The 27387-nt window shown below is 38.5% G+C and overlaps 1 protein-coding gene across 1 annotated transcript in view; it reads left to right on the top strand.

Annotated features, from left to right (window-relative positions):
• The window catches only part of LOC149819955 (vacuolar protein sorting-associated protein 52 A-like), a 120631-nt gene that overhangs the window by 64562 nt on the left and 28682 nt on the right, over window positions 1-27387 (top strand). The window contains exons 12-15 of the mRNA XM_089983076.1: window positions 2600-2681; window positions 3680-3862; window positions 26678-26793; window positions 26904-26962. Coding sequence (XP_089839202.1) covers window positions 2600-2681; window positions 3680-3862; window positions 26678-26793; window positions 26904-26962 — 440 coding nt within the window. The remainder of the gene's footprint in view (window positions 1-2599; window positions 2682-3679; window positions 3863-26677; window positions 26794-26903; window positions 26963-27387) is intronic.

Here is a 27387-nt window from a genome sequence, read left to right as displayed (position 1 = left end):
CAAGAATGGAGACATATATATGTATATATTTCTGCTGTGAACCCTGTTCAAGAACGCAGACATATATATATTTTGCTGCGAACTCTGGTAAATAACGCAAACATATATATATATATATATATATATATATATATATATATATATATATATATATATATTTCTGCTGTAAACCCTTGTTCAAGGATAAAAAACACAGACTTATGTATATATTCAAGAACACAGAATCACATTCATTTATATATACTCAAGAACGCAGAAAAACACAAGCATATATACATGTTCAAGAATGCAGAAAAACACATACATATATATGTTTCAGAACGCACATACATATATATGTTCAAGAATGCAGAAAATCACAGACATATATATGCTCAAGAATGCAGAAAATCGCAAACATATATATATATATATATATAAGAACGCAGAAAAACACATACATATATATGTTCAAGAATGCAGAAAAACAAACATATATGTTCAAGAACGCTTTAAATCAGACATGTATGTATGTTCAAGAACACAGAAAATTACACACACACACACATACACACACACACACACACACACACATATATATATATATATATATATATATATATATATATATATATATATATATATATATATATATATATACCTACATTCCCTATTCAAGAACAGAAAAACGCAGGCATATATATATATATAATTTTTTAAAAAAAAAAATTATATCTAATGCACAGTCTTAGCGGTAAAGACTGTGCAGTCTTGCTAAAGACCAGTGTTGTGAGAGGCGTACGCCTCAGAGGCGAAGCGCAGGCTCAACGCCTCGCTTCGCCTCATCGCATTTAACAACCTTGAGTTAAAGTCAGTGTTGTGAGAGGCGTAGGCGAAGCGCAGGCTCAACGCCTGGCTTCGCCTCATCGTATTTAACAACCTTGCTAAAGACTGCTCAGCAGTCTGGTAAAGATTGTGCCCAACATAGTCTGGTAAAGACTGTGCAGCACAAGTATATAAAAAATATATAAAAGATTATTTTTAGTTTCTATACATTTTTTTCCTAAAAAATGGGCAAAATTAGACTCGGTCAACATTGACCGAGTCCAAAATAAGGACGGACTCGGCCTCGATTCGTTGACCGAGTCTGACTCAGCATTGACCGAGTCCGGGCCGTGTCCGAAGCCGCACCCGTGTCCGCACTGTGTCCGGGCGTGTCGACTCGGGTGCGACGCCTCCTTAGCCGAGTCCATGTGACATAGCCCTACTGTGAATCCTGTTCAAGAACAGAAAAATGCAGGCCTATATATATGTATACTTTCTGCGTATCTTGTTCAGGAACAGGAAAACGCAGACATGTATATATATTCCTTCTGCATACCCTGTTCAAGAACAAAAAAAATGCAGACGTATATATCTGCATATATAAACGCAAATTTGAGTTTTCTTAACCTCATGCGATTCTACTCATGCTAAACTCCTCATTCTATCAGAAAAATAAAAGAACCTATACCTTTTGCTGCAGATTCGCAAAAAGAGGAAAAAGATGAAAGAAAGAATTGAAGAAGGTGGAGGAGGAGAATCAACACTCCCTTTTTTTTATCTAACCAGCTGCTCTCTCTCTCTTTCTCACCCACGATTCTGGCCCCTTTCTCCTCTCTTTTTCTTCTCCCTTTTTTCTGTATTTCAGCTCTCATCCTCTCTCTCAAAATCAGCATAGAGAGAGGCTAACACATGGCTTTTATAAAACACATGGGACTCCTCTAAAGGGGACTTCCCATGTGTTCTAGAAATAAAAAGGCTTCTATTTCCTCATGGAAATAGAAGGTTTTCTATACTAGGACTTATATATATATAATATCTGGTTATATTAATATTTAAAATAAGATCAATTTATCTTAGCCCAATTGAGTTATTGATCTTGGCGACGGTCCAAGATCTATATCATAACCGGATCATGGATCTTGGCATCAGATCTAAGATCCATATTATGACTAGATCATGGATCTTGGCAAGGGGTCCAAGATCCATATCACAAATGAATCATGGATCTTGGCAATGGGTCCAAGATCCACTTAACGCCAGCCACTATATTATATATATATTATTTCGATTTAATTAATAAAAATATATTTATTTAATTAAAAATACATTTATTAAATTTCAAAATTAGGCAGAATTTGCGAGATATTACAGTTTCCATGGTATTGCGGTTGAAAACCGCTAACTTTTTTGTATGCATAACATACACAGAACTTTGTTGTTGTGATAGATACTTTCTTTATTGGATGGAAAATTTTTTATTGGAGTTATATGGTCTAGTTTCACTTCAATAAAGAATAAACTTTTTTGCCTGAATACCTTTGATGTGTTCTGAAAATCTGATTGTTATCATTACCTGTTGCAAGATATTCTGACTCCAATTCCTCATGCAAGAACTACCATTGTGTTGCATGTGGAAACTCTTTTTATATTTTTTCCTTCAAAATTTCAATCTACTTAAATATTTTTAGTATTGAAGTTGCTCAAAGCCATAGAGCTTGTGATGTTGCTGTGGGTAATTATCTTCCTTTCTATGAAATAATGATTAGTGTGTTTTGTTGTAAACTGAAATTTGCAGGTACCTTATTCTCTTTCTAAAAGAACATGGTAAGGAGGTCTATATTGAGGTTCGTGGAGCATATGTGGATACGATGAACAAGGTGGTAGCTACTGCTAACTTGTACTTTTATAGCTTCTATTATATTGTCCCTCGTTAGACTTGGCACAAGTTAACAATTCCAAATCAAGATCTCTCAACTAATTCCATTTTTATTATTTTAAAAGGATGCTCAGTGAGTAGATGCAGTGACCCATTGTGCTGAATATCAACTGTTTTTTTCCCCTCCCAATCCACTTCCTTGACTGGCTGTCTACACCCAAATAATCATGTTAAAGAGAAGAGGATCCAATAAAATAAACACATAATTATGGTTAGTGATATCCATGGTTGCCAATCGAGGAAGCGGGAGCGGGAAGCGCGAAGTGAGGCACTTTCAAAATTTTAGGAAGCGGGAAGCGTGGGACGACTTAGGAGCGAATCAGGAAGTGTCTTGGAAGCGACCTAGGAAGTGAGGGGAAAGCGAAAAGAGAAAAAAAAATACAAAAAAAAAATGAAAAAATGGGGGAAGCGAGGGGGAAGTGCGCTTCCCCCCAAAAAAGCACGCTTCCTAGCATGTTTCGGAAGCGCGATGTTTCGCGCTTCCGAAACGCACTTCGGGGAAGCTCACTTCCCCACTTACCTAGGCGTTTCCGGTAACTCTGGTGATATCCAATGGTATAGCAACTTCAAGATAGTTTATGTATTGAGGGGCATAGATGCCATTTCTAATCTGTAAAACAGCATTTTTAGCTTTTCATGCAATATATAATTTTGTGGTTATTTCTTATCGTTTGTGAGGGTAATACTGTCCATATGTTATTACCGTAAGTGTTATTTTTGTGCTTCTGTGCATGCACATGAATAAACGTGAGTTTGTGTGCATGCGCACACTGGCTGCTGGACTGTGATTTATTTGCATGTTTTCATGCATGCACACATGAATGCATGTGTGCTTGCACACACACACACACACACACACACTCTAATTAATGTGGTTTGGATCTTATTCGCTCAGTGAGCTTCTTTACTTATTTGTTGCAAAACCTCCATATTTTGCAGGTTTTAAGTGCACATTTTCGTGCCTACATTCAAGCACTTGAGAAATTACAATTGGATATAGCAACATCAAGTGATCTGATTGGAGTAGAGGCACGAGGTGCTGGCTTGTTTTCAAGAGTGAGGGAACCTTTGAAGAATAGATCTGCTGTTTTTGCTTTGGGGGAGAGGATTGGAATTCTGAAGGTATTTCATTTTGTCTGTTGGAAAATCACCTTTGTTCTTATTTCCAAATATGTTAATTCCTACCTTTCGTGCTAAAGAATGCTGCAATTTTGTGTTTTTTTTTGGGCAAGTCAGATTTTCATGTTGGAAAACACTTCTTCATGCATCTAAATTTTCATGTTCTATTTCTTTATTTCATTACCTTTTTCCATTAAGTGGACATTGAACAATACATTCAGTGATTCCATATGTGGCATGCAATTTCATTTGATCCAATTTTAGGGTCAAACTCCCTGTTTAGGACTGTAACTCTTCCTGATTATATCGTGATTTGTTGATAAAGGTTGGGTGAATACTAATAGTATCTGTTATAGGAGGAATTTAAACTTTAATATCATGTTGCTGTTTCATGTTAAAGAGTTAGAGCATTAAAAATTGTTTTTTTAAGGATAAGATAAATTAAAGTGCACATTATTGCTCTGTGGCCTGTTCATTTTGCATAAACATGTTGAGATTTATATTGTTGTTAGGTACATGTTAGTGTTGCCTCTTCTACAATAAGGCATGAACCAGAATGATTGCAGCGTATACATACAGCAATCATTTGTAAAGCAGCATTTGCATGTGACACCTACTGATATACCATTTAAGTGAGGTACAGCCAAAAGCACAAGAAACATATCTCTTTTCCCTTTTAGTCCATAGGATATGCTGCATTAGATCCAGAATATGCCAAATAGGATATTGCTTAGCGAAGGCATCACTGTTTACCTCCTCATGTTTGATGGAGGATATTCTAATTCTTTTGTTACTTTTGCTTTCTGCCTCTTTACCCTTCGATAAGCTCCAAAAGAAAGACAGCATGGGTTTGAGCCATTGCACTTATTTCCAGAGTTTTGGTGCCTTCTTTTGTTTATTTCTTTATATTTTTGGTTAATGGATTTGGCAGCATTGCACTGTATTTGTTCCATGGGTTTTATCTTGATAATAGTTTACCTCTTGTAGTATTAATAGAGGGGAAAAAATGAACATTTCCAATGTGAGATTCACATACGTTCGATTAGATAATCGAACGAGGAATTTGATGAGAACAGTTGGCAACAGAGAAAGACTTTACAGAAGAATGCTTTTTTCTATAGAAACCATTTTGTGAAATCTACCTCAATGAATGGCCCCCTATCTTTGTATGATGCCATCATCTGTGAATGATTAGTATTCTGTTTGGCATGTGATATTCAAGTCCCTTCAATATTTTCTGAATTGTTTTTCCAGTCATAGTGAAGTTGGTGAACATGATATATGGTGGTGGAAGAGCTGAAACTAGTACAGGTTACTGTAGAGGAGACAGTGATGATTGCAGTGAAATGTTGAACGTGGTTGATGGGCCATAGGTGGTGGTTGTAATTGGTTATGATAATGGAAAGTGCACAGCTATAGTAGTGGTGCTTGTTGTGGCTGTGCAATGAATATGTATATCTGTGATAGTTTTCATTATTGTGGAGGTGTGGTAAAGATTGACGTGAGAGTAGGTGAAGATTGATGTGAATGGTGACATGTAAATGTGGATCTATGTTTATTGGGGATGGAGATGTTGGTAGCAGCATAGAAGTGAGTCAGCATTCTGGCCAAAATTTTATTGTATGTGTATCCTAGGGGGTGGGTGTGAGATTGAAGATGGTAACCATGGTCATAAAGGCATAGGTGGTACTTGACGTAATGTGAATGTGGCAGCATTAATGATGTTGAAATAGTGCTAGAAACATGAAGCAAGGGTTTTTAAGCTGATGGAGGCCTCCATCTGTGATGAAACAAGGTACAATGGAACAATAGGAAAACAAACACAATGCCAACAAAGGGCTTTAATAAACTCACTTAAAGTTGGTCACTAATGCACCAAATACAATCTCAAAAGAGATAAAAATACCAAACAACACAAGAGGCATACAAGCCTATAAGATGGGAAAAAAACTCTAGAGAAAACCTTAAATGCTTCTAAAAGCATTGAGGAATAACAAGGGGGTGAGGCTCTATAGAGCCTCACTCCAACACATGTGTGGCAGTCCAGCTCTTTCGACTGCCTTCTAACAATCATTATTATGACTGTTGTGCACAACAGTCATAAATATGACTGTTGTGCCTAAGCTGTGTGACAGTTTATTTATTATAATGTTAAATTACATTTCAGTCCCTAGTGGACTGTACTATATGATAAAAGACAAAAATACCCTTATCGGGTATTTGGATACAATTTTATTTTTAACACTCTTCAAACTTATGGGGAAATCACCAAAAGTTTGCTAAGAAGATACAAAAATTGAGGTAGTGGAAGAGCTTTGGTGAAGAAGTCTGCAATCTGAAATTCAGACTGGACATATGGCAATGTAATGGTCCCCTTCAAATATTCTTCGCGAACATAGTGACAATCCATCTCAATGTGTTTTGTTCGCTCGCGAAATGTGTGATTGCTGGCTATATAGATGGCACTTTTATTATCACAACATAGCTTTGAAGGTTCTGAGACATCAACACCCATATCGAAAAGTAGTGCTTTCATCCACACAACTTCAGTTGTAAAACCCCATTTAAAAAAAAAAAATAAAATAAAAATAATATCGGTTTGGACCCGGGCCGGGTCGGGTCCGGACCCGACCCGGGCCCCTTTTTATTTTAGGGTTTTAAGTAACCCGACACAGGGTCCCGAGCGCCGCACCCCCCCCTCTTCTTCCCCTTCGTTTTCGGGTTGATTGGGGAAACCCACCGAGGTTTCCCCTTTCATCTTTTCCCCCCGAGCTCTTTATGAGGAGTGCTGGAGGGCGAGGGGAGGCACGCCTCCCCTCTCGAGCTTCCTCCCCCGTGCCGGTCTCCTTCCCTGCTGCGCCCGCCGCCGACGCCGGGAACCACCCCCCCAGGTACGCCGTTCTTCTCTTCTCCTCCCTCTTTTCTTCCTTACCCCCCTCCTTGTCACCTCGCCGGGAGGCCGGCAAGCTCACAGCCGCTGCCGCAGGCCTCCCTGTGCCATCGGGGCCCCGATAGGTGGCTTACGCAGCCCCTGTCGTCCCCTTTTCTCGTTGGGGATCGCCGGAGTGCCGGCAGGGTACCTGAGGCCCCTGCGACCCCCCTCCCTGTCACCTCGCCGGGAGGCCGGCAGGTGGCTCACAGCCACTGCCGCGGCCTCCCACCGCCTCTCTATGTCGCCAGGGCCCCGACAGGTGGCCTACGCGGCCCCTGTCGTCCCCGTCTCCCTCTGCGATTCGCCGGAGTGCCGGCAGGGGACTGGTGGCCCCTGCGGCACCCCTTTTTGCTGCCACCTCGTGGCTTTCGGCAGGGGCTGGCCCCCTGCCGTCTGGTGTTGTCGGCAGGGGTGGCCCCTTGCCGACCTGTGTTGTCGGCAGGGGCTCAGCCCCAGCCACATCGTGCTGTCGGCAGGGGTTGGCCCCTGCCGACCTGTGCTTTCGGCAGGGGCTGGGCCCCCTGCCGTCTGGTGCTGTCGGCAGGGGTGGCCCTTGCCGACCTGTGTTGTCGGCAGGGGCTCAGCCCCTGCCACTTCGTGCTGACGGCAGGGGTTGGCCCCTGCCGACATGTGCTTTCGGCAGGGGGCTGGCCCCCTGCCATCTATTGCTTCCGGCAGGGTCTGGCCCCCTGCCATCCATTGCTTTCGGCAGGGGCTGTCCCCCTGCCATCCATTGCTGTCGGCAGGGGCTCAGCCCCTGCCACTTGGTGGCTGTCGGCAGGGGTTGGCCCCCTGCCGCTACGCTATGTTTAGGCAGGGGCTTGTTCCCCCGCCGCTTGTCTGTTTTCGGCCAGCAGGGGCACACCTCTGCTGCCTCTCTTTTCCTATAGGCAGGTTTGTCTTTCTTTTGCTCCGCATGATAATTAACGTAGCACTGTTGCAGACCTCGCATCGGACCCCTCGCTCTGGCTCCGCGGCCCGAGCCTCGTATCATCTACACGCGTAGACGCACGCAGCTGCACGACATCCCGAGGTAGGGGAAAGTCGCATGAATAGTGTGTATGAACAAAATGAAATAAGACTTCTGAGATAGAATAATTATTTTGCATATTTGCGACTCTGAAGAAATATTTGTTGATCCATGTTTTACTCTTTGTGATTCTTTTATTTCATAATATAAATCCTCTAGGTAGACTCATTCTAGAAAGAATCAAGTAGTTTACTTGTCATGCCTGTTTACGTGTACGAGTGCTTAACTCATAATTGTCTATTATGCATGCTTATTCCTTTGAAACTGCATACTTGAGATAGACTTTGTGAAGAGATTCAAAACCACTGCAATTGCCATTATAACCGAACCTTAAGGCAGGTACAATATGAATTTTATGTAAGATCATGGAGGGTATTGAAGGGTGAAATCTATACTTTACCGAATTTAATAATATCGGCCTCCACAAGCCAATTGCTCAGAAAAGCAAAACATGTCATGTAGGAAACAAAAGAATCATAAACCATTATGTTGCCCTCTCATCGTAGTTGTACCTCTAGGAAGGTACGATCGTACTTTTGGACAAGTACGTCCCATGTGGGTTACGATGGTGGGATGATGAGGTGGTGGCAACCTCGATGAATGCTATTAGCAAAATGCTGAGATCACATAAAATGGTGACCATTTCGCCTTCACAGGCAAGATGCTCGAGTGGGTCTAATGGACCAGAGCATGTAGGATGGGACGGCGGTTAAGAAACCCCCGTCATACCCATCCGATCTTCACGGTTCATCAAGAGAGAGGATGGATGGTACAAAAACTCCGATGGACAGGTTGTTAACAACCACCCCACGAGCAAAAGACTCGGTTTTCCCCAGTCATCGGAGTTAGGGGAATTGGGATTACCATAAATTATCCTAGGTGGTAACTCCCAGGCACTTCTGCAGAAGTTGGATGCATCCATGGGCCACGAATGCCTTTGGGGATTTACTCTCTTGGTCACTGACCGTCCCCTTAGGAGCGGACTCAGTCAGCCATCCGGGTTAATGAAAACACCTGACATAATAAACCCCCGGATCGGTCTCGGCTGTTTCTACGTTTCGCGTCTGTGCGTACCCACAGGCCAGTTAATATCAGAACTTAAAGAATATATTCAGGAATAGATATAGGTGACTGAGACTTACACTGTTTCTCTTTGCACTTATTACATTTGCTAGAATAGACTACAACTGCTTTAATTGCTTAAATATCATAACTGCTTATCTCATGAATGTCCTGTTTTATTTTCATTCTACTTATCTGTTCGTGCACCTACTGGTTTGTTATGAAGCTGACCCATTTCATGGGCAGGTGAGGAGTAAGACTTCACTGGCGGCCGATGGCGTGGTGCAACATGGATCAAGATTCATTTTCTTTCTGCTGGCGGCTTGGCTCTGGGATTTTTGGAGTTTTTTCTTAGATTTATTGAACTTTGGAATAAAAGGCTCATTTTGTAATAAACTGCAGATTTTAATCGATTGCCTTATTTCTTAAGTTTCTTTAAGATGTTGTACATGTGAATGATGGTTTTTCAGCTAACGTACCCAGGATTGTTGACTTGTGTTCCTTTCTAAATGTCTTCCGCTGTTGTTTTTAAATATTAAACTTTAAATCTTTGAAAGGTTTTTTTTCGATAAGGTTTTCGAAATCACAAGTCGAAATTTTGGGGCGTTACATCAGTGGTTGTGGTAGCCATTGCCCTGTACTCGACTTCCGTAGAGGATAAAGACACTTTCTGTTGTTTTTTGCATCGCCAAGAAATGAGAGAATCACCTAAAAACACACAAAAGCCAGTAGTTGAGTGACGGTTATTGGGATCTCCTCCTCAGTCAGAATCAGTGTAAGAAATAAGACTTAAAGATGAGGAAGAAGATGAATTGCCCAAGTGTGAGCCTTGTGTAATGCATCTAATTCAATTTTCATGGCTTCAACCCATTCATTTATATTTTTGGCCTCGTTATAGTTGGATGGTTCATGATTGGAATGAATGGCTAGAAGACATGTCCTGTAGTTTGGTAAGAAGGATTCATATGAGACAAACCTACTTGGAGGCCTATGTGTTCGTTTTGACCTTCTAACACTAGTTTCTTCAGTATTTGTTAATTGATTATATCTGTCAAGGGCACATGGATGCTCCCCAGTATTTCGTCTAAAGTATTGAAGAAGATCTTGAGATGGTTCACTACTTGAGTCATTAATTAGGGGTGGCAATCGGGTCGGGTTGGCGTGTCAGCATACCTCAACCCGAACCCGACCCGTTTATTAAACGGGTCGGCTGTGGCAAACACGAACCCGACCCGTTTAATAAACGGGTAAACCGACACGACCCGCCAACCCATTTAATAAATGGGTTGGGTCGGGTAAACGGGTTTTCAGGTTTGCGGGTCAGGTTGGCGGGTCGGTTTGGCGGGTTGACAGATCGGGTTGGCAGGTTGGCGGGTTGGCAGACGAGTTGGCGGGTCGGCGGGTCGACCCACCCGCCTAACCCGTTTATTAAACGGGTCAGGCGGGTTGGCATACCCCTAACACGAACCCGACCCGTTTCATAAACAGGTTAGGCGGGTCGGACCCGTTTATTAAACGGGTTCATTTTTTCCAAACCCGAACCCGCCTAAGAGGCGGGTTGGCGGGTCGTGTCAGGTTTTGCCACCCCTATCATTAATAGACTCGAAGGTTTCAATGTCATTACTAATACCTTTATTGGGTAACAAATCAAATAAGAAAGCATACTCGGATTCTTTCTTAGGAACTTCAAAATCAAATCCACTGTCATTTTCTAGAAAGGTAACATTTCTACAAACATAGAGTTTATCATTTGTTTTATCATAACATCGATATCCTTTTTTATTATCAACATAACCAAGAAAGACACATTTTACGGCTTTAGGAGAAAGTTTGCTATATTTTTCAAGAAGCACGAAGCATTTACAACCAAATACCCTTAGCCTTTTTAAATCAGGAGAAATTTTAAAGAGTTTTTCAATAGTAGACTTGTTTTCCAAAGTTTGAGAAGACATTCTATTTATCAGATAGACTGCGGTTAGGGCAGCTTCAGCCCAAAATTGCTTTGGAATTTCTTTTGAAATAAGTAGGGTTCTAGTAGTTTCAATGATATGACGATGTTTTCTTTCAGAAATCCCATTTTGTTGAGGTGTCCTAGGGCATGATTTTTAATGCACAATTCCATGATTTTTTAGATATAATTGAAATTCATTTGAAAGAAACTCTTCCCTAGAGTCGGAGCGGAAGACTTTAATATTTGTTTTAAATTGATTTTTAACTAGATTATGAAAGTTTTTAAAACATGAAAAAACTTCGAATTTGAGTTTTAGAAAGTAAATCCAAGTATGTCTACTAAAATCATCTATAAATATAACATAGTACGAATAACCACCTTTTGACATAACAGGGACCGGACCCCAGACATCCGAATGCACTAATTCAAAAATTTTATGTGTCATAGAGGTTCTAGACCCAAAAGGTATCATTTGTATTTTTCCAAGTATACAATCTTCAGATACAAATTTTTTATCTTTACAAAATTTTTCCAAAAATGGAAAAAGAGATAATTTGGATATACTTGGGTTTCCTAATCTTTTATGCCAAAGATCTATATTAATGTCTTTGACATGATTACAAAACGAGTATTTTGGTAAACACAGGAAATCCATGTAGTAAAGGTCTCCTCGTCTATGGCCTTGCCCAATCAGCTTCCCTGACTGGAGATCCTGCACCCAACACGCCTTAGATGAGAAGAATACTTTACAACTATAGTCAACAATTTGAGAGACCGAAAAAAGATTCAAATCCAGTTTGAGAATGACTCTCACTTTTGGAACAAAGAATTTTTTTGAAATATCATAAAGGTTTCCTAAGCTTTTGACGGTAGTTGACACACATGAAAAATATGATTTAGTGCAATCAGATAATAGAGACTCATTATGAGTCATGTGGAAAGAAGCACCTGAGTCTAGAATCCAAGAGGTCTTACCTGGAGGAGACGAGGAAGAGATGACAACTCCGGATGTAGAAGGTGCAGCCTTAAGAAGTTGTGAGACGGCTTCTGCTATTTGAGCAAGATTTAATTCATTGAAGCTGCCTCCTTTTCTTGATTCTTGAGGTTCTTCACTTAAGGCGGCCACCTTTTTAAATTTGGGACATTCTGGTCTTATATGTCCGGGTTCCTTACAATGATGACAAATAATTTTTCCTTTGTATCCTCCTCCATTGTGTCTTTCTCTATTGAACTTCTTCTCAAAGTGAGGTGGTTTATATGTTTTCACAAAATTTCTGGGCCTTGCCATGGCAAGGACCTCATCATTAGACTTGGGCATTTCAAGTCTTGTCTCTTCTTGGCAAATTTGAGCAAGGGCCTCACTTATAGAAGGAGAAGTGGTCCTATGAAGTAAGGAAGATCTTACTTGCTCAAATTCAGGTCGAAGGCTATAAAGAAAGGAGAAAAGATTTTCTCTTTCGATTTGGGTCCTTCTCATATCAATAGCCGAACCTTCCCATTTTGGTTCCAACATGGCTAATTTATCCCAAATAGGAAATAAAATACCGTAAAAATCTCTTACACTTTTATCTCCTTGTTTTGAATTACGTACCTTATCTTGGAGATAATAAAGTCTAGCCATATCCTTTTGGATAAAAGTACTTCTTAGAAAGCTCCATGCGTCACATGCCTTCTTGTATTTGATGATATTGGTGGCGATCTTGAACTCCATGGTATTCATAAACCATGAGAGTATTTGTGCATTGCTTGCCTCCCAATCTTCCAATTTATTTTGGAATTCTTCCAAGGCTTTTTCTTTTTCTTCTTCGGACAAGGCTTTAACTTGATCTCCTTCTCTTCTAGTCAATTTGAGTTGTGGTTCACTAGTAGAACCACTAACAAAACCCCACAATTTTTTTCCTTTGATATGATTCTCCATAACCGTCGCCCACATCAAGTAGTTGTTTTCATTGAGTTTGTAGGTGATGACGGTGGCAAACTCTCTTTCTCCCATAATGAATACTTGAGTTTAGACTAGAGGAGATAGGGAATGATCAATGATCGAAGAACACTTCCTTCACGAGATTCTCCTTCTTTCAAGAACCTTGCTCTGATATCATGTAATGAAACAAGGTACAATGGAACAATAGGGAAACAAACACAATGTCAACAAAGGGCTTTAATAAACTCACTTAAAGTTGGTCACTAATGGACCAAATACAATCTTAAAAGAGATAAAAATACCAAACAGCACAAGAGGCATACTATAAGATGGGAAAAAAACTCTAGAGGAAACCCTCAAATGCTTCTAAAGGCATTGAGGAATAACAAGGGAGCTCACTCCAACACATGGGAGGCAGTCCAGCTCTTTGGACTGCCTTCCAACAGTCATTATTATGACTGTTGGGTGGCAGTCCAACTAGTTGGACTGCTGCCCAACAGTCATATTTTATATTTTTGACTGTTGTGCACAACAGTCATAAATATGACTGTTGTGCCTAAGCTGTATGGCAGTTTATTTATTATAATGTTAAATTACATTTCAGTCCCTAGTGGACTGTACTATATGATAAAAGACAAAAATACCCTTATCGGGTATTTGGATACAATTTTATTTTTAACACCATCATGTCTATTAGATGTAGAAAACCTGGTTTTATGCAACTTATCTATGACATAAGTGGTAACTGTTCATTAGAAAAAATGTCCTTTATAGGGTGAGGTTTCATTCTAAGGGAAGCCAGCAAATTTTCCTATTCAATGATAGTGGTCTTCTTGTTAGAATGGGGAGAAGAGATGGGGATAAAATTGGTCAATCCTAGCCTTTCATTATTTAGCCTACAGAGGAGTACAAAAAAGGTCACGTTACCCTGCCTTGTTACTGATCAATCCATGAAGGATGAAACTATTGCTCTTACAACAAGGGGGAGAAACTTGTGATAATCCTTTTTTTATCTTCTCCATTTAACTCTACTTGACCTGTTTTTATTGAATTAGATGAGTCTTTCCATTCCAACAGTGCAGACTTTTAGCCTTGTTACTGATCAATCCATGAAGGATGAAAATATTGCTCTTACAACAAGGGGGAAAAACTTGTGATAATCCCCTTTTATCTTCTCCATTTATGATAATCCCTTTTTATCTTCTCCATTTAACTCTACTTGACCTGTTTTTATTGAATTAGATGAGTCTTTCCATTCCAACAGTACCGACTTTTATTCATAGTCAATGTGATGGAGATCTTAACTCGGTTAATGCTGGAATTTTTCGGTGCTTTGATGAAGAAAAATATGTGAAATGCGAATATTTTTTATTAGAGAAGAAAGTGAGATAGAAGGGAAGGAAAGAAAAGAGGAAGAAGAGAGGATTGGTGCAAAATGATTTTTTTTTCACTCCAGCTATACCAACCAATCTTATAGTACATGGACACTTTACTGGGTAAAAGTTTGCTACAATTATTTGTGTGCAAACGACTTAGCAAACTCCATTCTTGTAATTATTTTGTTTTTTAGTTGTTTTGACCCTATGGATGTGATCTACATGCCTTTTTTTAGTAAGAACCAGCTTTTGGATTGTTGGAATCCGACCTGTGTACAAGTTTTTCGGGCGATGCAAAAATTGACGGTTGTAAATGCATGATTTTTCTGAACTAAAGAAAAAAACATGTTTTTTCATTGAAAAAACATGATCTAAGGGTGGATTCTCGCTAAACATACCATCCTGAACACTTCTACGATGTTAGATTGAGTCAAAACTGCTTGCATGCATCATGTGATTGTAGGTACAATTGACTATTGCAAATATATATATATATATATTTCTTTTCTTCTTTGCCAGAAGACCTTAAATAAACAATAAAAGACAAGAAATGTACATAGATAGGGAAATTGACCCAAACATCTAGTATCTAGTATGCTCTTTCTGACACCCTCAAGTTGGGGAGATGTTAATCATCTAGTATGCTCTTGCATGTAGTTTCTTGGAGCTAAGATCTATTCACTGCCTTTTTAAGAATATCTGCAAGTTGGAGATGTGTAAGAACATGATTAAGTTTTAATATCTTGGCTTCAACTTTCTCTCTATGAAGTAACAAACTGTATCTATGTGGTTAGTTCTCTCGTGTTAGACTAAATTCGATGTTCTTGATTGGCTGCTTTGTTGTAACAAAAAGTGATGAGACTTCACATCCAATCCTAGCTCTGTAGATTTTAGTCAAAAACCTTCACACCTTGGTGAACGACTATATTCTGTTTCAGTGATGGACCGTGATACCAATGCTTGTTTCTTACTCTTCTAGGATTCTAACTTTCCTCATACTAATATGTAATATCCGAAAGTTTACTTTCTGTCTTCGATATAACTTGCACTATTGGCATCTATGTCCACTTCAACATCAAAGTATCTTGAGATTTGAATAGAAAGTTCCTTCACCTGGATTCTGTTCTAAATATCTTAAGATTCTGTATTCTGCATGTAGGTGCATGCATAAAGTGGCTAACTATCCTATAACATAGGCAATATTAGTTCTTATCGTAATATGATAGATATTACCTACCAACCTTTGGTATCTACTAAAATGTTTAAAGCATTCATCATTGTTGCGGCCCAACTTTTGATTTTGCTCAATGGGCTATTTATATTCTTGCAGCCCAACATTCAAGTTTCATTCAATAAGTGTCCAGCACATATTTCTATTGCAATAAGAGAACTCACCTTTAGATTTCAAAGCTTCTATTCCCAAGAAATAATGAAGTAGTCCCAGGTCTTTTATGTTAAAAACTTTATGAAGGTACTTCGTTAGCTTGGATTTCTCTTCTTCGTCATCAGTTGATCTACATTAACTATTAGAGGGGATATCTTCTCACTTCTTTTCATGAAAACTTTGTGATCTTCAATGCTCCTTTTATACCCAAATTTAAGCTAAATTTCTTGAACCTTTTGACTCGCACATGTTACTTTTCTTCATTTGAAAGGTTGGATCCACGCTGAAAGCTTATTTTCTTCATTTGGACTACCATCTAGAGAGGCATCTTTTTACATTCAATTGATGAAGATGCCATCCTGTCTGTGCTGCCAAAACATGAAAACCCTTGTAGAAGTTAATTTTGTCACTAGTGTGAATATCTTATGATATTCAATGCCATATGATTGGCTATACCCTTAGCAACGATTTTCACTTTATACCTCTTAATCATGCCCGTTTGCCTTGAACTTTAATGCATAAACTCACTTGCATTTAATTGACCTTCTTCTTGGGGGAAATATGCATGTCTCTCAAGTCATTTTTCTCTCGCACCTCCTTTTCACTATCCATTGCCTCTCTCAACTTTGGGTCTTTCATTGCCTCATCCACACTTTGAAGGATGGGGTGTGCACTTTCTATCCCTTTTTAGTGCTATGAGTAAGTTAATATCTACAAGAGGATGGGTTAGTTTTTCAGTATTTTCTTCATTGCAGGTAGGATTTAGACTTGATCCTTGGGCGCCATTTGATTTGATAGCGAGAGGGCTGGGCATCACAACACTTCTTTCTCCCCTAGTATAGGTTTTGATTCCATAGACTTAAATAGTTGTACTTTCATGAGTATCTATAGGAATCAAGGCCAAACATGCAGTTACCTTAAACTCTTCCTTAGGTGACTCCCTTGGACTTTGAAAATATGTTTTGTCTTCAAAGAACATATCTATAGTTGCATATTTTCTCTAACCCATTGGATCATAACATTTACTTCCTTTCTTTGTGGGGAAGTACCACAAAAAATATACACCTGATAGCTCTATGATCTACTTTAGCTCTAGAATGAGCAAGCGCATGGATGTATCATGTGCACCCAAATATTTTTGGATGTGTATGAAATATTTAAGGGCGCTTTCCCTTTCAATACATCACTAGATATCCTATTAATCAAATATGCAGTTGTTAAAAGGGTGTCACACCAATAACACTATGGAAAATTCGTTTCAGGTGAATGGGTGTGAGTATCCTCAAGTAAATTCCTATTCTTTTATCTCAACAACTCCATTTTGCTGAGGGGTTCTTGTAGATGTAGTTTGAGGTTCAATACTGTGTTTTCTAGATATCCTGAGAGATAAAATTTCTACCATTATGAAGCACAATATCTTTTAATCAAAGTGTGATATTGATTCTCAAGTCATTTGTGTCAACAGAAAAAAGGAGGATCACTTTGTTCTGGATTTCATTAGATAAACTGAGGTCATTCTTGTGTAATTATCAATAAAGGAATCAAAATACTTGTGATGGTCATATATAAAATTGAGGATGGACCCCATACATTGAAATGCAGTGTCTTAGATGATTTATAACTTCTAGAGGGACTACTAGGGAGTGATGCGCTATGTTGTTTTGTTGTTTGGTAAACATGATATTCCAATAATAACTTTTTCTTTGACCAATCTCTAGTAGGAAAGAGACTTTTGATCTTGGACAAGGGCAACTGCCTAGTTTATTGTGGCATAACTAGATGTCCTTCAACCTTGAGGTCAAAATACACTGTCACAAATGTCATGAGTTGTGGCTTGTCCACGATGTATGACATGTTGCTCTTACTACCATGACCCAAAATCTTCCCTGTGCTCAGGTCACTAAAAATACAATGGACAGGGAAAAGGGTTACTAAACAAGGGAGTCTTCTTTACATTCCTTTTTCCAAGGTTGGGTGTAAGTGAGCAATTAACAAGATTATTAGGATTATTAGTGCAAGAAGGTAGATACTTAGAATGCACTTCCCTTTGTATTCTCATAGTGGTAACTCCTGAATCAATAAGTCGATCCTAGAGAGATTGAGATGAGACATGATTACCTTGAGTGGTTTGACAAAGTTGAGGTTTGTGGCTACTGATGATGTTGGTGTGAATGTCTCCCTTATCTTCATCTCTAGCTCTTCAGTCTTATTCGTCAAGCTAGCTAATGTCTCCATCTCATTCTCTTCATTTCTCGAGTACCCTTTGAACTAAAAAAATGAACTTTAGCCTTCTCCAAATGACGTTCCCTATTTGATCCCAACTTTGCTTCTTAGTGTGTGAATTTTTCCATACTAACAGCACTTCAACCCATCTTCTTCATCATCTATTATGGGCCATAAACCTCTTCTACAAAATGATCCTCCCCCTCTATATCTTCCTCGCTCAATTGCAACTTCACCAGCCTTACCATACTACCGACACTTGATGATCTTCACAACAATGACACTTCTCTAATTTTTGGGTGTACTTTTACTTGAGTCGCCCATCTTACACATCTTGTGAGAAACACATCACTCATCTTTTAAATCTACCAAACTTCACCTTAGGAAAACCTTTTAAGGTTTCAAGTCTATCAATTCTTTTGCAATGCTATTCTCTAATTTTTCATATCTTCAAACAGCTTAATTTGCATAATTTTCGTGCATAGTGTGTACCATGATCATCTTGTTCCAAGTGATTACACTTCTCTCAGGCATTTTGTCGAACAACTTATGGGCTAAATTGATACACTCACATCCTCCATACTCTTCACTAGATGCCCAAGCACCAAGTGTCTCACTAATCAAAGCCAAAACTGAACCAACTATCAAACTTGTCTCATCCAATTCCTCGCCAGATGCCCAACACCAACATCCTCCTAATACCTCTTGTAACATCAAGTCCCAACTAGGTTGGTCACCAATTTGAACTAGTCCAAAAACCTCAGTTTCTCTCACCACTGCTTCTAGCATTACTGGACAATCCTCACCTTATTGTTCAACAGCAACTCCTTTTTCCACATAAAATCAAGCGTTAAGGGTTCGTTTGTTTCACCCAATTTACACATGAAAATGGGGGTTTACATATGAAACCCTCCATTTTCATATGGAGATGAAACAAACATGCAAACTCCATTTTCCTGTGGGGCCCATAGTCATCATGGGTTTCTTTTCACATTGACCATGCTTTTTATGTAAATCCATGCATAGAATGGATATACATATGTATTATTTTCACATATGGGATGGCCTTCCCATCATGGAATGACTCCCATGGAGTCTTTTCTTATTGGTGGGAGTGAAACATATGACCCCTAAAGGTCACACATCCTTTTAAATTTCAAAAATCTTAAATGTGCTTGGTTGTAGGAAATCCTTAAACAACTCGGGTCATACATACCTCAACATAATCATACATTTTTTTGTTCTAAAATAATATAAATCACACTCTAATTGATGCAAAAGCCCCATAAACAACTCGGGTCATACATACCTCAACATAATCATACATTTTTTTGTTCTAAAATAATATAAAATCACACTCTAATTGATGCAAAAGCCCCAATCTGATGGAGCCTTCAAACGCCCACTCATTACAGACAATGTTAACATCATTAGGTGGTGAATACTTGCTCGAAAGCATTTTTTAGAGCCCCAGGCTTTGATACCATCTTAACCCAGTTAATGCTCATGGGAAGGCTGGACATCTAAGCCATGAATAAATGCCACCAGTTTGCTCAGGCCTGGTCATCATCTTGGGGGTGTCAGTTAAGACTGCATTCGAATAAACATACCAAATCCAACATTTCATAGATGTGTAGCATTAGTGTTGGGCAATTCTGTCTTGCTTCGAGGACTATTCTACTCATCATGCTTTACTTTTTCCCTTATGAAAAAAAATGAATTTATTGAAAATATAAAGTACAATGAGTGGGTGACAAGCATTCACCATCCCAAAGAACAAAGTGGAGGTGTATTTGGAGGAAAAAAATTATCATGCAATAATCTTTAATCCTTATTCAACTCGATATTGAAGAAGGAAAACCACATAAACAGAAGCCTTGCTTTGCATGTATTATTGTTCTACATTAGACATCAATGTGCAAGCACAAATATCTCCAATATTTTGAAAATATGAGACTGAAATCATGGCCACCATTAATGTCAACACAAATAACTTCTCGCCCAAGCAATTTCTGGGATGAACTTAAAAGTAAACATGCCAAAAAATCTCAAGATACACAATTTTGAGGAAAGATTCTGGAAATTTTCAAAGATCAAGGCAAGTCTTTTTTTTTTACTATCTCTTACAATAATGTCAGAAAAAGTTAAAAGACTAGCAAAAGATGAAAAAAGGAATGTTTCATTTACATAGAAGAAAAGTGGAAGTAAAGTGTCTTGATATTTTCCTGATACTTGTGCAATATATTGTGAAATTTAAAAATTCTTGTTGGTTTCAAGTTACATGAAACCTGAACATCAAAATTATTTTTCTAACTTGCCAAAATAAATTTGATATACTGAAAATATTTGTGACTAAGGTTGTCATATTATTGGAAATATATTAGAATATTCTTATCAATACGTTCAATTTGAATAATTTCTTTAGTTATTTATTTTTTAACTGTTTGACGTTTATGTCACATAGACACGCCATAGGACCAGCCATACCGTGTCGACACGGCAAGCACGGGTACTGGTAACTGGACTGAGTGTGGGTACACCCTGCGTTGGGTCCAACCCATACTCGACCCAAAACTCTTATTTTTAGGTTTTTTTGACCTTGATCAAAGGAAGGTCATAGGGGTGGGGCCATTTTGGTCCTGCCCTCACCATGATCACACATAAGCCCCCCTCTTGATTTGTTAAAATGTACACTCAAAATCAATATTGTAAGTATAAATATATATACTTATATACATAGAGATACGTATACATATTTTATATGTATACGTATCTCTATATATAAGTATATATATTTATACATTTTTATCCTTTTTTACCCGAAAGGGTATTTTTGTCATTTTACATTTTGCGCATATTCCATTTGGAATATGCTGTAATTTTTCCATTATTCTTGTAATTCTTTTAATTTTTTATTTTTTCTTTTTTGCACTCTCAAAAAGTGCATTGGGGGTCTCCCCAATAGAGTCGTTGGGGAGCCCCCAATGGTCACAATTGTGACCGTTGGGAGCTCCCCAACGACTCCTTTGGGGAGCCCCCTCTTGCCTCCTTGTATAAATAGGGGTGTTCCACCTTTGTATTTTCTTAAGCTTGAGAGTCTCAAGCATTTGCTTTTATATATTGAAATACATGCATTATTGCATGTTTATTATTTATACACTTTTTGTGTATTTTGCTCAAGTGTTGTGAGACTGCTGTTGTGCACTTCTTTTATAAGGTTTTTATGCTTGTTTATGTATTGTCTCTTCGTAGACAATTTCACTTGGTATCAAAGCTCGGTTGTTGATTGGAGATCGTGAGATCCGCCTTTGTTCGAGTGCCTCGAAAACCGTGCCTTCGGATTTTTTTGAGATTGAAGTGGTGGATCTTGCTTCTCAAATATTTTAGAAGGATCTTGTGCTAAGAAGAAGTGGAAACATCGTATTGGTACGTCTTTTTTCTTCTTCTCTCTACGTCTTAATGGGTGAGAAAGAGTCTCACTTTGCCCTTGGCTTCAAGTTGAATGGGTCCAACTATCATATTTGGGCCGGGAATATGGAGGCCCACATAAAAGGAAAAGGATTGTGGGGTTATGTGCAAGGAACAATTCCGGAACCGGAACCCAAGATAACCATATTGGACGGAAGTGAAATCAAGATTCTTGAGGGAGAGGAAAGGATCAAAGCTCTTGAAGAATACTCAAAGAAACACGACGAATGGGAAATGAAGAATTTCAAGATTCTTTCTTGGTTCTTCGCATCCGTCGAAACGAAGATTAATGCCAGCATTATCAAATTCAAAAAGGCATCGGAAGCTTGGCATTATCTCGAGAAGATGTATACATCAAGAGACCTATCTCATAAGTATTACCTTCAAAAGAAGGCCCTCTCCCTTACTCAAGGTGAAATGTCTATTAGGGAATATTTTGCCGATCTTTCCTCTATTTGGGATGAGCTCTCTATGCTTGAACCAAAATGGAGTGGAGAGGCAATTGAACTCCGCCACAAGCAACTTGAAGAAGATCGTTTCTTCAATTTTTTGAATGGGTTGAGACCGGAATTTGAGCAAATAAGGTCATCACTTCTATCCTCATTTACTCCTCCCTCTCTTGAAGATGTTCTCACCAAATTAAGTGGTGAGGAGACTCGTATGAATTTATGTAAACAAGGACCAAGTGTTCTTATGGTTCCTTGTAATTATGAAGAAAATAATGAGGTTAATGCCGTATCAAGACCCGGAAATAATGTAAAGACCTATCGTCCTCCTCACTTTAAATTCCAAAATCAAGGAGGAGATGGTGGACAAAGAGGGAAGCGGGACTATAGCAAGACTATATGTCACTTTTGTAAAGAACCGGGGCATATCAAGCCGGTATGTCCCAAATGGAAGAAGCTCCTTGCTATGGCCACCACCGGCGCACCACAAAAGGAAGAGGCATCATCAAGTGGGTCACTCTCGTTGAACCAAATAATGGAAGCCCTTCAACCTCTTCTCAAGGGAGCTACATCCGGTGCCGCCGTGTCTACTTCTTCCATTCCAGGTAAAGTCCCTTGGCTTTTGGACTCAGGTGCATCCTTTCATATGTCCCCAAACATGTTTTCACTTTCCGATTATTCAAAAAATGCTTCTCCATCCTTTGTTTCCACTGCGGATGGAACTTCTCTTGAAATTAAAGGAATAGGTAATTTTGAAACTCAAGACTTTTTTATTCCAAAAATTAGATTTATACCTAAACTTAATTTAAATCTTCTTTCTGTTTCTCAACTCTCGGATCATGGTTGTGATATTAAATTTTCATGTGATAAATGTTTAATACAGGATCGCCTGTCCGGGAAATTGATTGGGGAAGGCTTTAGAAAAGGCGATTTATACTACATGGAATCTCTTCGAGTTCCAAAATCTTTTTGTAATGTTGCCCGAAACAAAGACATAAACATGTGGCACAAAAGACTTGGTCATCCTAATATCACCAAGTTGTCTTACTTACATTTTGCAAAAGACCTATGTAAAAGTTCCTTCTCTTGTAATGACTGTATTCTCGGAAAAATGAAAAGTTTACCTTTTGAGCAAAGAACTATGTTCTCATCAAAACCCTTTGAAATTGTTCATTCCGATGTTTGGGGACCGGCACCTGTTGTCTCAAAAGGAGGTTTTTCTTATTATGTTATTTTTGTGGATGATTTTTCTAGATATTCATGGATCTTTTTTCTTAAATTCAAACATGAAGTCTTTTCATGCTTTAGAACTTTCCATTCGATGATCAAGAATCAATTTAATAGTAACATAAAGATTTTTAGAAGTGATTCTGGAGGAGAATATCTCTCCAACCAATTTAAAATATATCTTGAAGATCAAGGAATCATTCACCAAAGATCTTGTCCTAAAACCCCCGAACAGAATGGGTTGGCCGAAAGAAAACATAGACATATTATTGAGACCACTAGAACCCTTCTTATTTCCCAAAACATACCAAAAAATTTTTGGGCTGAAGCTGCTCTTGCTTCTGTTTATCTGATAAATCGTTTGCCTTCTAGATTATTAGGAAAAATATCCCCTTTTGAGATTTTATATAAACTTGAACCAGATTATAATAGATTACGAGTCTTCGGGTGTAAGTGTTTCATACTTACGGATAAGAATGACAAACTCTCTCCCAAGGCTATCCCCTGCGCTTTTCTTGGCTATTCTGAAACTCAAAAGGGATTTCGGTGTTATGATCTTCGAGAAGATAAGTTATATGTCTCTAGAAATGTAACTTTTTTGGAAAATGAAAGTGGATTTGAAAAAAATGTTTTGCAACAAGAAAATTTTGATTATTCCTTCCTTTTTGACTTATTGTCTAGTAATGATGATGTATCTAGTGATGATGATGTGTCATCAAACCATGATGAGGACATTGAGGGTAATGTCGAAGAGCATAACCAACAAGAAGGCAGGAGTTCAAGTGATCCAATAACATACTCACGTAGAAACCAAGACACCTTTAGAAGTGCTATTGATCAATATAGTGAACTTGTTCCTGTTCTCGATCACCGTAGATCTGAGAGGAATAGGAGACCTCCAACTCGTTTTGTCTCCTTTGATTCCTTTTCACCCCGATATAGGACTTGTCTTAGTGCCATTCATTCTTATTTTGAACCTAGAAACTTTGAAGAAGCTAAAAAATGTATAGAATGGCAAGAAGCTATGCAAAATGAACTTAATGCTCTTAAAAGGGCTGAAACTTGGGATTTCGAAACTCTACCCATAGGAAAGAAAACTATAGGTTGTCGATGGGTTTTTAAGGTTAAAACTAAGAGTGACGGATCCCTTGAAAGGTATAAAGCTCGCTTAGTTGCAAAAGGATATGGGCAAGAGTATGGGATTGATTATGAAGAAACTTTTGCTCCTGTAGCCCGAATGGTTACAGTTAGATGTCTCATTACTATTGCATCTATTAAAAATTGGAACATTTTTCAAATGGATGTGAAAAATGCTTTTTTAAATGGTGATCTTAACGAAGAAGTATATATGGATGCCCCACCAGGCATGAAGATTCCTGAAAATAAAGTTCTTCGTCTTCGAAAGGCTCTTTATGGATTGAAACAGGCTCCCAAAGCCTGGTATGATAGATTTACCAGTGTAATGTTGGAAAATGGTTTCTTCTCATGCTATACTGACACTGCTCTATTTACTAAGAAATCTAAAGCAGGGATTGTAATATTATTGCTCTATGTTGATGATATGTTAATTACAGGTGATGATGTTCAAGGAGTCAAGGGTATTAAGTCCGTCTTGACTTCAAAATTTGAGATGTCAGACTTGGGTTTTCTGACATATTTTCTTGGAATTGAGGTTGCTTATTCGCAACGTGGTTATTTTTTATCTCAGTCTAAACTTGCTTGTGAGATTATTGACAGATCCGGGATTTCTGATAACAAAGTATGCGAAACTCCTGAAGTTGTGGGAGCAAAAATGAAAATTGACGATGGTGTTCCTTTAACCGATCCTACCCCTTACAGGCAGCTGGTAGGTTCGTTAATGTATCTTAGTATTACTAGACCTGACTTATCACATGCTATACACATCGCCAGTCAGTTTCAGCACGCTCCCACAACCGTTCATATGAGTGCTGTTCTTCGCATCGTCAGATACTTGAAGGGCACAATAAATAAGGGAGTATTTCTATCTTCTTCTTCTGATTTAAAATTACTTGCTTATACTGACTCAGATTGGGGAGGTGACCCTAGTAACCGTCACTCCACCACTGGTTTTTGTGTTTTTCTAGGTGAATCTTTGATTTCATGGCGATGTAAAAAGCAACAGAAAGTCTCTTTGTCATCCACTGAAGCCGAATACAGAGCCATGGCATCCACTACCATGGAAATTGTATGGATTCGACAACTTTTGGAAGATATGGGAGTACCTATCCGAGAACCAACAAAGCTGTGTTGTGACAATAAAAGTGCAATCTATATTGCCAAAAATCACACCTTTCACGAGCGAACAAAGCATATAGAGATGGACTGCCATTATGTCAGAGAAGAATACTTGAAGAAGGTCATTGATCTACCATACGTGACGTCTGAGTATCAACTTGCGGACTTCTTCACAAAAGCTCTTTGTTCGCCTAGATTTCATTTCCTTCTGGACAAACTTGCGGTTATCACACCGTAAGTTTGAGGGGGGGTGTTAAAATGTACACTCAAAATCAATATTGTAAGTATAAATATATATACTTATATACATAGAGATACGTATACATATTTTATATGTATACGTATCTCTATATATAAGTATATATATTTATAGATTTTTATCCTTTTTTACCCGAAAGGGTATTTTTGTCATTTTACATTTTGCGCATATTCCATTTTTCTTGTAATTCTTTTAATTTTTTATTTTTTCTTTTTTGCACTCTCAAAAAGTGCATTGGGGGTCTCCCCAATAGAGTCGTTGGGGAGCCCCCAACGGTCACAATTGTGACCGTTGGGAGCTCCTCAACGACTCCTTTGGGGAGCCCCCTCTTGCCTCCTTCCTTCTTGTATAAATAGGGGTGTTCCCCCTTTGTATTTTCTTAAGCTTGAGAGTCTCAAGCATTTGCTTTTATATATTGAAATACATGCATTATTGCATGTTTATTATTTATACACTTTTTGTGTATTTTGCTCAAGTGTTGTGAGAGTGCTGTTGTGCACTTCTTTTATAAGGTTTTTATGCTTGTTTATGTATTGTCTCTTCGTAGACAATTTCACTGATTTCCCTCTCTCTCTCTTGATTCCCCCTCTCTCTCGTCTCTCCCCTCCCCCCATCTCAATTTTCCTCTCTTTGGTCTCGTTTCCCAACAAAGACCCGGTCCGAAAAAACCCAGAAGAAGAAGAGGAAAGAGAAGAAAGGAGAGAGAGAGAGGTACCTCTTCCACTTCTTTCTTCTTCTTCTCCTCCTATTTCGGGCTCCTCTTCTCCTTCTTCTGTTTCAGACCCATATCTCTCTCTCTCTCTCTCTCTCTATATATATATATATATATATATATATATATATATATATAGAGAGAGAGAGAGAGAGAGAGAGAGAGAGAGAGAGAGAGACCCTCTCTCCTTTTCTTTTTTATACCCCCTTTTTTTTTAAATATTATCATTTTACCTTTCCTCCCCTTCTTTATTGAAAATATCAGCCAAACCTTTCCTTTATCAAAAATATCAGTCTACCTCTCACATTTATTAAAAGCATCAATAAAATTGATTTTTTTTATTTTACAAACATGAATCTTGGATTGAAGCCCATAAAGCCATTTCTCACACACACTATATATATACCACATTTTTTTAAAGTGCCGTGTCATACCCTCCATAGTTTTTGCCTGGTAATTTGTTCTGTTTAAGTTTATTAAAACAATTATAGATTCCTTTCTTGTAAATTTTGGTCATCTTGGGTTTCTTTTCAGCTTTGCTGAAGTTTCTTACTTGGCTTATTGATTTCAGGAAATTGATCAGCCGGCATTGATTCCTCATATAGCAGAAGCTAGCTCTTTAAAATATCCATATGAAGTTCTGTTTAGGAGCTTGCACAAGCTACTTATGGATACTGCTACATCAGAGTATTTGGCTTTCCATTCTAAATTATTTTCCTTTTAAAGATTTAAAGATTTAAAGATTCTTCCAAGTTTCACAGTGAGCATCTGATTTTGATACATCCGACTTATGGCAGGTACCTTTTCTGTGATGATTTTTTTGGCGAGGAATCAATCTTTTATGAAATATTTGCAGGTGTGCTCAATATACATGAGTGATGTGTCAATAACAATTAATGAAACTGAAAATTGGTAGTCTGAATTCATAGAGCTTATATGCACTTGATCTAATATTCTTCTAATTTGATAAAGTGAGACAAGTCAGAATACTAGCATGTCTAGTGTGTTGACAGCATTGTGCCGATGTCTTCTTGGACACAATGTATTTTCTTTTTCTTTTTTTCAATAGCATTTTTTTCGTAATTTTGAATTTCTGAAGATACTTGAAACCATACCTGCAAAGAAAGTCTCAACACCAATAATAACCATTGGCAAGGTGGAGTTATGGTTGCAGATGAGATGGGTTCTTAGATGATGGGAGATCCATCACTAGATATCGTGGTTTTGTAGGTGTAGCTTAGTCTGTTGGGGGAAGAAGTAGTTGTGTCATGGTCAAATGTT

Source organism: Nuphar pumila, chromosome 12 (assembly GCF_984573655.1).
Source record: "Nuphar pumila chromosome 12, dmNupPumi1.hap1.1, whole genome shotgun sequence".
Classification (NCBI taxonomy): Eukaryota; Viridiplantae; Streptophyta; class Magnoliopsida; order Nymphaeales; family Nymphaeaceae; genus Nuphar; species Nuphar pumila.
This window is presented reverse-complemented; position numbering and strand designations above follow the sequence as displayed.